The 14,869-nt window shown below is 39.8% G+C and overlaps 2 protein-coding genes across 2 annotated transcripts; one reads left to right on the top strand and one right to left on the bottom strand.

The window, feature by feature from the left end:
* Positions 1 to 2,817: 2,817 nt before the first annotated feature.
* On the bottom strand, positions 2,818 to 5,739 carry dnajc30b (DnaJ (Hsp40) homolog, subfamily C, member 30b). The gene has a single exon (XM_061828315.1). It carries the CDS (start codon positions 5,359 to 5,361, stop codon positions 4,660 to 4,662), a length of 702 nt encoding a protein of 233 aa, XP_061684299.1. The 5' UTR covers positions 5,362 to 5,739; the 3' UTR covers positions 2,818 to 4,659.
* Positions 5,740 to 6,038: 299 nt separating this feature from the next.
* On the top strand, positions 6,039 to 12,198 carry bud23 (BUD23 rRNA methyltransferase and ribosome maturation factor). The gene is made up of 12 exons (XM_061828377.1): positions 6,039 to 6,253; positions 6,371 to 6,408; positions 6,766 to 6,861; positions 7,672 to 7,754; positions 8,333 to 8,429; positions 8,520 to 8,616; positions 9,117 to 9,167; positions 9,276 to 9,361; positions 9,424 to 9,469; positions 10,368 to 10,429; positions 11,756 to 11,845; positions 11,956 to 12,198. Exons 1-12 carry the CDS (start codon positions 6,209 to 6,211, stop codon positions 12,008 to 12,010), a joined length of 846 nt encoding a protein of 281 aa, XP_061684361.1. The 5' UTR covers positions 6,039 to 6,208; the 3' UTR covers positions 12,011 to 12,198.
* The last annotated feature ends 2,671 nt before the right edge of the window (positions 12,199 to 14,869 follow it).

The following is a 14,869-nucleotide window of genomic DNA, read 5'->3' as shown; positions in this document are numbered from 1 at the left end:
TTTCACAGTCAGTGAGGTAAACACAGAGGAATGAATGTGCCTCTTCTGACTTTTAGTTGCGCAGTTTTTTTGGCCATGTTTCACGTAAATGGGCGGAGCTGCTAAACGGTATGGAGTCAGGCAACTGTCTGGCTCTGGTGGATTGGTGAAAATAATGCTATTTCTGTCCATCCAACCCCCCTTAACTTCGGTTGAGATGATTTAGTACTTTCTCTACACGGTGACGGTATTAACAATACACAATCACTGCAGTCTATGTACAGTAATCCCATTTCTTCATTATTATGGTAGTTAGGGTTAAGTGTTTACACAACTATATCAAGTACATGGTGTCTATTTGGCGTGATGCATACATGAAAGTGGGATGCCTTCATTTGTACAACACATTTTCAGAATATATATTACGGGATTTGAACCCTGGACCTCAGAACTGTGAGGCCAACGCTCTAACTAGTTCCGGTTCTATATTTTTATATATAGATAGAGTAGATAATAAGAAGTAATATATATTCCCAACAATATTTGTATCATAAGAAAATATAATATATAATGTATATAATTATTATTATTAAACTGGATGAGGAAATACAGTAGTTGGTAGTTGCTCTCCATGCATGTGACCACGATTCTTGGTGAACTCATCAAGCTACGTCAAGGACGAAGTCGATTTCAAGCGGCATTCCGTCACGCTTTTCCTCGTCGGCGGTGCGAAATGTCCAACATCCCCATTTTCGAAATGACGAAAGGAAATGCTCCCAAACTTGCATGCATTTCAATGCAGAAGTGTTATCGTATGAGTCAGGGCGGCTTCTTTTATGCTGTCACACTAGCTTATTTCTGTGAGTTTGTGTGCGTGTGTGGTGACATATTGGAGTATTTTTGGATGACCATCGCTGTTACGTTAGTGTTTCTAAAACGACGGTGTTGGTTTTGTTTTGTTTTTTGGGTGCACCCTCATCAAATGGGTAAAATGTAGATTAGATATGCTCTATGTTTTAATATACTGAACAAAAATTAAAAAAATGTTTTCACTTCCATTTTTCATGAATCCAACTTAAAGAGCTTCTCTCAAATATTGTTCACAAATTTGTCAAAATCTGTCTCTTCTCTTCTGCGCACTTCACTAAAATATTTGATAGAAAAAGGCTTTTACTCCTGGATATTTGAGTTCAATGCATGAAAAATGAAAGCAAAAAAAACAATGTTTTGCGTTTCTAATTTTTTTCCCAGCGTACATTCTGTTCAAAGTCATGCGTGTAACATGTCACTGGGGCGAAATCCAGCAATGAATAGAGGGAGAGAGGAGGAGCGAGGAGGAGGGAGCACAGCAGACTTGTGGGAAAGGAGCGCCAAACTTCACTGGACAAAAATGGCTGCAATGCTTTGCTTTAGGTGGATGTTCAAAGCATCAACAAGGACTGAACAAGCATTATTTCCAACTAGATGTCAGAGGAGCATTTAAGCCAAATTGGACATCATAAAGTAGACCTGGTTTTGCAATATTCTCAAGTCTTGTTCATCTGAGTGGAACATATTGATGGGCCTCGTGTGTCCAGCATGGCCGGTGACGTTCATGTGCCAATTTGAATCCTATTTTTGAAAGATATTTTTTATTCCTAACCTGCTGTAAATGGGTTTTTCCCTCCCCGCTTGAGTTTTAGCTTTGTCCAAGCCCCCCCCCCAACATCCCGTAACACATATCACAACCTGCTCATGCCCTTAACACCCCAATTTATTCAGCAAAACAAAAAGCTGATTTTTCTCTTTTCTTGCTTAATTTTGAAAAGTCTGTTTTGTCTTTGTTCCCGTTTACTTTTGTAACATTTGTTTTAAAAAAAAAAAAAAACAACCAGTTGATTCGTTTCTGTTGTCTGACTGAGTTTTGGAGAGTCTTGTGCAATTTTGTACAAAGTGATGTACTTGACGTACTACTTTATATTTCTGTGAATAAAATGTGAACACTTTTTGTGGCCTTCCATCATATACCGCATAGATGTGTACAGTGAAGAAAATAAGTATTTGAACACCCTGCTGTATTGCAAGTTCTCCCACTTAGAAATCATGGAGGGGTCTGAAATATTCATCGTGGGTGCATGTCCACTGTGAGAGAGATAATCTACAAAGAAAAATCCAGAAATCACAATGTATATATTTTTTTAACAATTTATTTGTGTGATACAGCTGCAAATAAGTATTTGAACACCTGAGAAAACCAATGGTAATATTTGGTACGGTAGCCGTTTGTTTGCAATTACAAAGGTCAAACATTTCCCGCATTTGTTCACCAGGTTTGCACACACTGCAGGAGGGATTTTGGCCCACTCCTACACACAGATCTTCTCTAGATCAGACAGGTTTCTGGCCTGTCACTGAGAAACATGGAGTTTCAGCTCCCTCCAAAGATTTTCAATTGGGTTTAGGTCTGGAGACTGGCAAGGCCACGCCAGAACCTTTATATGCTTATTACGGAGCCACTCCTAGGTTTTCCTGGCTGTGTGCTTCAGGTCATTGTCATGTTGAAATACCCAAACACTAACACACTTTTTCACCAAGCTGCTTGGAAATTTGAGTCTTACTGATTGTATGGGTGGACAGGTGTCCTTATGCAGTTAATGACCTCACAGAGATCCATCTGATTCAGCATAATACACGGAGTGGAGGTGGACTTTTAAAGGTGGAATAACAGGTCTTTGAGGGTCAGAATTCTCGCTGATAGACAGGTGTTCAAATAATTACTTGCAGCTGTATCACACGAATTGTGAAAAAAAAAATCATACATTGTGATTTTTGGACTTTTCTTTTTAATTATCGCACTCACAGTGGACATGCACCGACAATGAAAATTTCAGACCCCTCCATAATTTCTAAATGGGAGAACTTGCCATATAGCAGGGTGTTCAAATACTCATTTTCTTCACTGTAATACTGTATAGAAACAAATTCCCAAATAATCCAAGTTAATTTTAGTGTGTACCATTACATACATAGTGTGTATATAATATTGTGTATCAATGATTTTCCTAAATAAGCCACATTAATTTTTTGTAGTCTATTTTTGATAGCATCAACATTGTTCTGCGCTGACATCATCTTGACGTCCCTGTGATGTCTTCATCATGCCCATGACAAGACAAGCGTCATACCACAAAAACAAAGATAATCCACAGTACAGTACTTAGGTTTTAATTCTATTTAATAGAGTAACAATGTGTAGTAAATCCCTGAGCCTTGTGTGCCACTGTCATGGTTACTTTTCCATTTTCAAGATATTTTGGCTGTGTTGCATGAATTTAGGGGCAACAAAATAATTGTCATCTGTTCCTGAAAATAGGCTCCAAGTTCAAAACGTTTGTGCATAGCTACGCACTGAGTCCGCATTAATCTTCCATATTAAGATTTCAATTTGCATTCCAATACAGAACTTTTTTCCTCAGCCACCAGATGGCGCCGGTGTTCCCCATTCAAACTTGCAATTTTTTTGTCAGCGAAATTGTGTCGCTATTTAATGGCGTGGATACAAAAAAAAGTTTACGAACCCATGTAATTCTTTTGCCATTTTATACCAAAATACTATCATGTATAACACATTCTTGACAAATCCGTTTTTAATATTGCCATTTCAGCATTACATGTTGGATTTTCCATTGCACATTCAACAAAATCTCATCTCTGTGCATTAGTACGCCACACAAACGCAAATTTCAAAATATATTTTTGATAAATTAAAAAATATTGTCAAACTTTTCAGTACTTCCATTTCAAAAAGTAAAACTCATCATACACAGCAATTTTTTGTTTTGAATATAGGGTACAGCTAATAAAACAAGCATGTGAAAAAAATCGTTAAATCAAAATGATTTCAATTTTTTCAGAAAATCTACCTACTTTCTATTTTAGAATAATTTTTGACGGCCTTGGGAGAAGTATTTTCCTGTTTAATTCATCTATCCAATCTTGAACTGAAATGGAACTTTCCACAATATTCATGACATTAGAGATTCGATTATCTTTAAATCTGTTAAAGTGTCATGTTTCTTTTCCACAAATTGAAATTTCACATTTCAATACATGCTTCTAACCTTAACTGAGCCAAGGCACCAATGTTATACTCAGAAAATTCACATGGCATCACCAAACAAGAAATGTCACACAATGTGAATACCCAAATAATGATCCCATCAAAATTTACTCATTGAATTAATTGTACTAATGGATAAGAGGAGTGGACACGTTTTGGGTTTAACTGAATAAAAAGCTGCTTTTCTCACAATAGGCCACGACTTATTTTGTTGCATAAATAGCATAAGCTAGATGCACAGCTTTGTACCTTCAACTACGTAATTGAGTATCATTAAAATTGTTGTCAATACATGTCGCAGGCGTAGATGAACAAACACTTGTAGTTAATTTGGGCTTAAATTAAGTGAAATTGGATAACCTCCCACAGCACCTCTGACACTCGCTTCTATCAAAGCAGTTGGGAGTGCTGATGAGACTTCAATTTAATGCCATTGTAGTGTCTCGCAGTTCAAACTTTTCTTCGTCGGGTTTAGCAGGTGTCCAGTCTTCCCCAAAGATGGACTTAAACCAACGCACTGGTACCTGCAACCCCAAAGCGTCCCTCCTCTGTTTCCGAACGGTCCTGATGCTGCTCGTCTTTCAGGGCTTGCCGATGCTGACCAAAACGACGCCGGCGGCCACCAGCAGCAAGCCCACCGTACCCTCGATGATCTTGCTCTGTCTCCACCTGCGCAGCTCTTCCTTGCGGGCTTCGGCTTCATGCTGCCGCCTGGCTCGCATTTCTCGCTCCCTCTGCAGCTGTTCACCGTAATGAGCCTGGTAGAAGGCGTCAAAGTCGAACATGGGCCTCCCTCCCGTTTGGGAGAAGCGCCTGGAGGCAGTTTGCTGCTGCTGTTGCGTCGATCCAGTGGACCTGCTCGGGGTTTCTTTGGCGGGGGGTCTTTCCACGCCGCGGACATCAGTCATGCTCAGAATACCCCGGTCGTACTTTCTCCTCAGAATTTTGTTGCCCAGCACTGTGTAGGCTTCGCTGATCTCAGAGAAGCGCAGTGCAGACTCTGCACTGCCGGGGTTTTTGTCTGGATGAAAGAGGAAAGACTGCTGGTAGTAGGCAGTTTTGATTTGAGACTGTGTGGCATTAGGGGACACTTTGAGGATGTCATAATACGCCGTCCTGTTTCTATACAAGGGGTTATCTTTTGGGATTCTTGTCCTGCTGTAGCTTCGGAATTTAAAAGAGTCCGAATGTCGTCTCTCTGACCTGTTCAGTCGGACGAGGATGCAGAAAGCTCGCAGCTGAGTTGACGTGCAAAAGGGGTAAAGGTGACCGGAAGCAGACATTCTACTCCCGGAAAACCTTTGCGGTGCAACCAAAGAATTGTTCAATACATTCAAAATCTCTCGGACATAAGCAAAACCACAAAAGCGAGATAGTTAAATTCCAAACAAGTTTCATTCATGCGATGACACCTTCCCGCTCGAACGGCTTCTATTTTGGGTGCCGCCGCTATGCATTTTAGCCGAACCTCGACCTCATTCCCATGTAAAGCATCATCATTTGGACTTGCCATAAAAGTGCATTTTTCTAGACGTGTTTCGGAAGCATCCCCGCAGCAAACCAGTAAACCCTGGCCGTATCTGACGGCAAACTCCTCCGCCTAGCTTGTAAACGACCTCCGCCATTTTCCGCCTCACATCATCAAGGAGGGAAAACAAAATAAGTTCCTACACGTCAGGACGCAATCGACCAATGGGAACTTTTACGTGTTCACGTCTGACCAATCACAAAGCAGAACCTGCTCCACTCCCCATGACGTTTACAACGTGAAATACGTTAAGTTAAAAAAAGGCATCAAAGTAAATCATTGTAGAATCTATCTATATTTTATAATTTCCATATTTTAATATGTATTCAACATTGTTATGCAACTCTTTCATCTAATAATGTCGTATCTTTTTTTTTTTTTTACATCAAACCCTGTTGGCTTTTTGCCTTATAAAGCGACGGAATAATGGCCACTAGATGGCAATATTTCAGTCCGTCTTCTATAATTCAACCTAATGTCTTAATCGAAGAAGGGCTTCCCCTACAGTGGGCATGTGTCCGCTGCAATTAGCTTGTTTTTGAGTAATAAAGAATATTTACGTCTTTTCTTCGGATCGTAGCACATACATAAAAGGAAGAAGCATGAGTTCATGTCGACGACCTGAGCACGCGGCTCCTCCCGATGTGGTCAGTGCTTGTTTTAATGTGTTTATAGCTTCCCAGCTATGCTAGGTGGCTAATAACGTGGGTTTATTTTTAATCCCACTTTAATTGTTGTTATTTGCTGTGTTCTCTTCTACGCAGTTTTACAATGCAGATGAGGCCAAGAAATACTCCCAGAAGTAAGTCTGAATGCTTGGTGTTGCTTGACAGTTACTCAAGTTGACTTCACTCTTAATGAATTCTAAACTAGAAAACACTTCTTGTTGGTTTTGGGCCACTAAATTTAAATGTGTTCTACTTGGCACCCTGTTTTAAAAGATGTTATTCCTTTTTGCTCCTCCACACAAAAGCTATATAATAAATCCCACGTTCTACAGTATAATGTACAAGTGTGGTATGGTATGGTATGGTGTAGTGTAGGTATAGGTGAAGGAATTATATGACAGTACATGTGCGTTTCTGTTCTAAGAAAGGCTTTGAATTCTCAAAAGTCTTCTGAGGTGATGTGCCCATTAATGTCACTTGCTGTTTATCAGCTCTCGAATGATCGAGATCCAGACTCAGATGTCAGAGAGAGCCGTGGAGCTTTTGAATCTTCCAGAGGATCAGCCGTGCTTCCTGCTGGATGTGGGGTGAGCCAATGAATGAAACTTTACTTGCAGTCGAACTTTGTGACCTCATTGAAATAGTCAAGCCTAAGGGTCTTCAACCTAATTATGCTCCTTGGACAGTCAGTTAGGTCCACTATCTACGAGATACAATGAACGTCACTCAAACAGCGTCCTTTTCTGTATGAAGGCAGAACTAGTTATGGAGCAAATTTATGAACAGCTTCTATCCCAAAGCTATTTCTCGTCTGAACTTCAAAATGAGACACCCCAGCATTACGTTGTATTAATTTCATTTATTATGTGATATGGCATATACGATGTGCAATGTAAAGTAATAAGTCCAGTATGGACCAATCCATTTTTAACTACATGCATTTTATTATTTATGAGTCATGGACTCGCTGTACTTTAAATGCATATGCTAGTACTTAGTGAATTGTATAAATGTGCTCTGCAGATTATGAGTGGAACATGAGTTGAGGTAAATGAATGTAGTGCTTATCATTTGTCTTTAATACTGATATTAATTGTGTCCACCTGAATTTCAGTGTGTTTTTGCACAACGCCAATAAAGAATCTTGAATATTTCGGGTTTGTCTTCACAACTATTATATTGGATTTCTTTGTACCAAATGTAGTTTAGGGACTAAACCTAAAAACTAAATGATGAGTAAATTTTACCTTCAGGGGCAAAACACATTGTGTGATGCCATCTACGTTCGCTGAGTGGAATGTAATGTTAAGTAACCTAACTCTTTTTTTTTTTGTGTGTTTGTGTCTGAGTTGCAAAGCAGCCAGTGGTTTTATTCATTTTTTTTTTCCTCCCCTCAGGTGTGGTTCGGGGCTCAGTGGCGACTACCTGACCGAGGAAGGCCACTACTGGGTTGGAGTTGACATCAGCACGGCAATGCTGGGTGAACTTTATTATCATTCTTGTCTGCTCCATTGGGTGTGTTTTGTGATCATTACAACTAGCGTTCTGTGGAATCTCAGCTCTCTTGACCAATTCTTTGCCATTGTTTTGGTATTTCTTTCCTCTTGACTCAGTAGCAGAAATTGAAGTAACAAGCTCTCGATGGTGGCAAGGAACTTCACGACAAGCAGCATTTTGGCAGATAGTCAAACCACATTTAGAAAAAGAAACATTAAATCATTTAATACCACTCTCAGATGAAGTTTACTATCAAACAAAAATATACAACAAAGAGAAACAGCATTTTTGCAATTTTTAAAACTCCTTATGTTAATGGTACAAACACCATAGGTGGGCTAACGAAACGAACATCGATTGTGTAATGTTATGACCCTTTAAGCAACAGATATTTGAACACAAACGATGAAGCAACACATGCAGATGTAGTATACCAATTCCTAGACAAAGCCTATATTGCGTTGCGAAAAATGGCAAAGTTACTGCAGCATACTGAGTCAGCATTTGTGACTGTCTGCTTGTGAGGCCTGAGCAGTTACACATTTGTATGACGTGGGTTAGATGTGGCACTGGACAGAGAGGTGGAAGGAGATGTTCTAATTGGAGACATGGGACATGGGATGCCTTTCCGACCAGGAACCTTCGACGGCTGCATTAGGTACCAAATGTCGCAAATGCCCCACCGTTTTCCTCTGGATGTGTTGGGACTGTTTCAGTAAATTGAACTTTTATTTTTGTCCCATGTTAGTATCTCAGCTCTTCAGTGGCTCTGCAACGCTGACAAGCGCACGCACAGTCCTCCTAAGCGACTCTACACCTTCTTCAGTACTCTCTATTCTTCTCTGGTAAATTTTATTCACGTTTATTTATTGATCTGATTGAGTGATTGATGGATCCTTGAGGTTGAACACAAAATGCTGAGGCATTCTAGGTGACCTACGAAAACATTTGGAACTAAATTTTTAGTGACCGTGATTGGCTTCCACTGGGTCCATTTTTGGTCGTACAAAAAATGAATCTTCTTTAAGGGAGGGGTGCTCAATGTGTCAATCTGTTTGATTGCGAGGTAGTTTTGGTCGATCACATGACGGCGTGCAAAAAAGTAAAAATAAAGAAGACATCAGCCTATCATCCATCTCGTCGCTTGATTCAGGCCAATACGTCGATCGCACGCACATAAAGGCGCATTCTAGCAAGCTGGCCTCCTATTCACGGTCTCACTTTTTCTTTTTCCATGGCAGTCGCGGCAATGCGCATGTGTTGATTATTACCCAGCCCTGCTTTGCACTTTCCATAATCCATATCATAACTATAATAATGACATGTCTTGTTGTCCATATTTCAGTCAAGAGGCGCCCGGGCTGTTTTTCAGCTCTATCCTGAGAACTCAGAACAGGTAAGAAGGGAGTGCAAAATGTCCCCCGCCGAGGATTGAGCAAGCTTGTTGCCGTCACTCATCTTCACTTAACTCACCCCCTTATGCCCCCCTTTCCCCTTCTGCCAGCTGGAACTGATCACAGCACAGGCCATGAGGGCTGGCTTCAGCGGCGGCATGGTGGTGGACTATCCCAACAGCAGCAAGGCCAAGAAGTTAGTCAGTCACTTTCAAGTCGTGTGACGTTGCCAGTCTCACTCAGTGTGTTTCTCTCCAGGTTCTTCTTGTGTCTGTTTGCCGGCGTGACAGGCGTCTTGCCCAAGGTACGTCGCTAACGATGATTGAATTGGTATTAAGTTGGGCTGGGAGATTATTCGATAACTCGAGCTAGTTTACAAAAGCGGTCAGTGTTGCCGAGTTAGCTACTTTGTTCACATTTCTGGCCCCTCTAGCGACAAGTTCACAGGTGTCAAATTCAAGGCCTGGGGGCCCGATCTGAAACTCTTGATTTGGCTTCGTGGGCCACATAAAATCATGTGGTGGGCCAAATCCGGCCCCCAGGCCTTGTGTTTGACACCTGTGCCCTAGTATTTTCTTCCAAGCTGCAAATATTTTGCCTCACCTATAAATTCAACATCATGAAAGCGGGCGAATATTTTTTTTTTTCCCCTGGAGAACGTGTCAAAATAATTGCTATCAAAAAACAAAAAGTGGTGGAAGGTTTTTTTTGTTAGTTTTTTTTTGTTTTTGCTTTTCAAGAAGTTTGACTCAAACCAAACTGTAGAAAAACCCAAGCAATATTTCCCAAATGAAATAATGGAAATCCTATTAATTTAATCCATACATGAAAAATATTACTGACCAATGAAAACATTACTGGTGAAAATTTAAAAGTAACTTTTACCTTTATTAAATGTAATCTACACATTTAACGCCACAAGCTCACGAATGGTCACTATGACCATATTGACTGTAGTTTTTTTAGCACCCTCTGTTAGTAGAAAGTATATACTGCGTCTTCGCAGTGAATTGCAAAGTGCCGTCAGGGAAACAAATTATTGTTTTGAATGATATCCTTCTTTCTTTCCTTTTGAAGAAATGGGAAAAATCCTCTAAAATGGAAAGTTTCACTTCAGTGAAAAAAATCTGCGATTTAATTTTCAAGCCCACGTTTCCTGGCCCTCACACAAACCAGCACTGCAATTATTTTCTAAATTGCAGGGTTTGGGTTCCGAAACCTCCGACAAGAACGTCGCCATCCAAGTTCAGTATTCAGGACAAAGGTAAAAAGATCCAGACGAACACAATGACACACAATGTTTACTCCATTGCAATAACCTGCTTCTGATAATCACAATTAGTGTCTGTGTTTGATTAAAGTCCTGAAAGCCTTCAATCTTCTTACCTCTTTTTATGATGTTCAAACTCCACCGCAATAAGATTGATTTGATGTTTTTGCGTATATGATATGTTACTAGCACACCGTGTGTGTTTGTCGAAATATGAGCCGCTCAACATTTGCTTTCACGTCCGGTCTGGCGAGTCGTTCGCTGTCACTGGCGAGGTGGGCCCACGACACTTCAAGCGCAGTTGACGTCATGTTTAGCTGACATTGTGCAGCACTTTGTTACTTTAAATGGTTGCAGGTCACATGCTACCCAGTGAATAACCATAATAATGGTGACCTTTGCAATTTATCACAGTTAAAGGAAATTGGCTGGATTTTACCGTAAATTCCCAAAAATCTAGAAAAAGAATATAAATAATATAATGTGAACAGCACAAGTATATAAAACTAAATGCAAATAATATATTTTCATATAAACACGAATAAAACATTTTAAAATATAAAAGAGTACAAAATCAATAAGAACATAATACAAAGAATAATGAAGAAAAACAAAACTTATATACAACTAATAAGTAATAAAAAATCATTTAAAAATACTATATTAAAGTCAATATACAACATTATATATGAGAACAAGAATGGGAAAATAATAAAATACAGATTAATATAAATAAGATTAAAAATATAAGATTGCTAAAATGCAATATAAATAAGAATACTATATTAAATAAAGCATACAAAATATACGAAAATGTTAAGTGCCAAATAAAACCCAATTTTAAAAACTCAAGAAAATAAAATATTACAAATCCAGAACATAATTTAAATTACAAATGAGCGTATGAACAGGAATAAACAGTTATTCAAGTAAAATATTCATAAGAATACAAAATTTATATTAATGCAATATAAAAGAGCTATTTTTTTTAAATGTGCAAAATATAAATACTCTTGCACATGAATTCAATATTTTGGAGGAGCAAATCTTTTCTACATTTTACTGAAATATTTCCAATAGGTCAGATATAAATAAAAATGTCAATATTTTCAAGTGTGACCATGAAAATAGGCCATCAGGTCTGGGCTTCAGACGTGGGTCAGGTTCAGTCATACCTGGACTCACGAAGCCAGCAGGCCAAGAGGAAAAAGCATGAAAGGTGGTCGTCTTGCCTGACGTGAAGTCCCGTCGGGTGGGTTTTCCTGCCTTTTACAATTGCACACAACGATCCAGTAATCATCTGCTATCTCCCCCCAAAAGATGCCGCTTCAAAAACATGAAAGGTAAATCAGCAAAGAAGGGCCGAGATTGGATTCTGGAGAAAAAGGAGCGGAGGCGCAGACAAGGACGGTAGGGACTCCAGTCTATTTATTTCAAATATGAACGTACAGTGTGTGCCTATATAATATTTTTGAAATTGTCACCCTTTTTTCCGTGATCTGTGTGATGTCGTCCTTCAGGGAGGTTCGAGCTGACACCAAATACACGGGACGTCAGAGGAGACCTCATTTCTAATTGTGACTCGCACAGCTGGGCCTTCTTTAACACACACACACGCACACACACACACCCCTAGATTGTGTGGACTTTATTCTTTTGAAAATGGATGAGATACTTTTGGACCTTCATTTTAATGCCTGGCTGACTGAAGAGACGTGTACATAATCCAGAACCAGCAGAAAAAAATACATCATGAAACTCCAGATGTTTATTGTTTACCTTAGTTTTGTTCTGTCAAATTTATTATGTGAGCTTGCTTTTAGGATTATTTATATATATATATATATATATATATATATTTTTTTTTTTTTTTTTTTTTTTGTGGGTGGGGGTAGGGGTGAATTTAATTTAAAATGCCAACAGTTGAAATGCGGGAAGGTGTTCAAGAAAGACAAAGTTGTGGATTAATACTTTTTGCTAGCTGCTAATGAAAAATATATAATCAATACATACATTCCCCTCCAAAAGTATTGGAACTGCAAGGTCAATTCCTTTGATTTTGATGTACAGTACACAGAAGAATTTTAGGTTTCAGATCAAAACATGAATTTAAGGCAAAAGGTCATAATCCTATCCTTTATTTCATGGTATTTCCATCTAGATGTGTTCAACAACTCAGGAACGAGCACTTCTGGCCTTTTTGTGTGGAGTTTGAATGTTTGCATTCCTCCCACGTTCCAAAACATGCATTTCAGTTCATTGAAGATTTTAAAATTTCTATAGTTGTGATTGTGACTGGTTGTCCGTCTTTCGTGTCCTGTGCTGAGCTACTTGCGAGTTCCAATGAGGACAAACCTAAATGAATGAAAGGATGTCCAGTCCTATTTTGACTTGGCAGTCTTGCTTGCTTGCAGTGCTCGCGGTCACCTTACAGGGGGCGCTGTGCATCGGCACACGGTGCCCAAAAAAAAAAAAAAAAAATTACCTGGGCGTTATCTCTGAGAGCGTTTTTCCGATCGATAGTTAAATTTCGCCCCAATTCCAGACCCAAACCTCCTAGGTCCTCTCCTGCTCCGTGGTGTTTATGTCCTCCGCGTGGATTTCTACTCTTCGCGTGAACAGGTTCTTCCCGTAACCCGTGTCCATTTTGTTCGATCAAGGAGGAAGTTGACGGGCGTGGAATGGGTTAACGGTGGACGGAAGGCCCAGGTCCAATCAGCCCGTTATCGGAACCGTGAGGGAGGGAGCTTGGGAGGAGAGAAAAAAAAAAAAAAAGGTCGCTTCTTCGTGAAAGCCGCCTGACGCGCATCCTCAGCCGGCTTTTTGTCGTGTCCGCATCCGCTCCATCATCACCGACATCCTGAAAAATCCACAATGAAGGACCGCATGCAAGAACTTCGACATGTAAGTTATCTATTTGATGTCTTTTTTTCCCACTCACCCTTTTGTGAGAACCGACGACCGCGCGTAAAAAAAAGTGCCGTAAGAGCTCCGCGGAGCAACAGTTGTGACCATCGCTCTTATTTCTCATTTTGTGCCTACGTTGACACACGGTGAACGTTTGGACTTGTTTTAATTTCACTGTCTTGTCGCGCAATATTTAATATGTCGTTTGCTATTTCTTAAATTGATTCACCGTTGTTGAAAGTGCCACGGGTGATTTCGTCACAATCTGGGCGCAAGTCTGCGCAATTACGCAAGCCAGCAGGTCCCAGGCCGCCCGCTTCACCTGTTAAATGTCCTCCGTCGATCCCTGAGCCTCACGGCCGCTTCTTCTCCAGGCAATTGCAGTATGCACATGGAAAAAGCATGGGACAAATCTGTTGTGTTTTGGGGGCGTTGAAATGCACCCACGAAATGCTTTTAAAAGTCAGTCTAATTTCCAACAAAATAGGCCATGATTATTGTTTTTGAGCTTACATCTGCACCTATACGACCAGGGATTTCCAGTTTTTTTTTTTCATTTTTTTTTTTTTTTTTTTTTTTGCAACGCTACATTCCCAGTTGAAGTTTACTGTCGAATGGAACATAGAACACAGAATGGCACAGTGTGTATTTAATGCTAATAACATAATGGGAAATGCCCTAGACGGGCAAACGAATAGCATTGGTATAGTGACGGACTTGAACACAGATGTTGGAGCAACATATGTAGACTTAACACTCGCAGACATATATTTATTATCCTCTGCAAAGTATGTTAGTGTGGCTTACTGATGATCTCTGAACATCTCCATATGTTTACATATCTGTTTTATTGCCCCCACACCAGAAGGAGCAGCACAATAGCCATTGGATTTAAGCAAACATTTGGCAAAAAAACTTTACTTCTTATGATAGTTAAATCCTTGCTGTAGACTTTTTTTTTTCCAACTGTAATTTATAGTGTACTATTTTAATTTTAAAGTATTGTGGGCGGTTGGAATGGATTAATGGCTTTCAACTAATTTTTACTGGGAGAGATGATTTGAGATGAGGGTTTGGTGTTACAATTCAAACTTGCATCTCAAGACACTACTGACTAATCTTGTGAGCTCCTGTTGTTTGTGTACAGTGTGTAACAGAATGTGCCACTCCCTAATGTTTAATTTGATCCTCCAAATTAACCCAATTTGTAATTCCAACCAGTGACATAGTAGTGTCCACATCTGCCTCGCAGTTGAGAAGTTCTGAGTTTGAATCTTGCATTAGCATGTTCTCCCCGTGCTTGCTCCAATTTTCTACTGGTATTCCACCTTCTTCCCACATCCCCCAAAACATCTTCCTTAGGATAAGTGAGGAATGTAAATTGTACAACAATTGTGTGAAGGGGTACTGTACTGTATTTGTCTGTACGTGGCCTGTGATTGGCTGGGGACCAGCTGAGGGTTTGCCACATCTCTTGCTTAACATCAGCTGGAATGTGCCACCTGGAACCTGGATGTATGTATGAAA

This window comes from Syngnathoides biaculeatus, chromosome 8 (genome assembly GCF_019802595.1).
Source record: "Syngnathoides biaculeatus isolate LvHL_M chromosome 8, ASM1980259v1, whole genome shotgun sequence".
Lineage (NCBI taxonomy): Eukaryota > Metazoa > Chordata > Actinopteri > Syngnathiformes > Syngnathidae > Syngnathoides > Syngnathoides biaculeatus.
The sequence above is the reverse complement of the archived record's forward strand: the minus strand, read 5'-3'. Positions and strand labels throughout refer to the sequence as shown.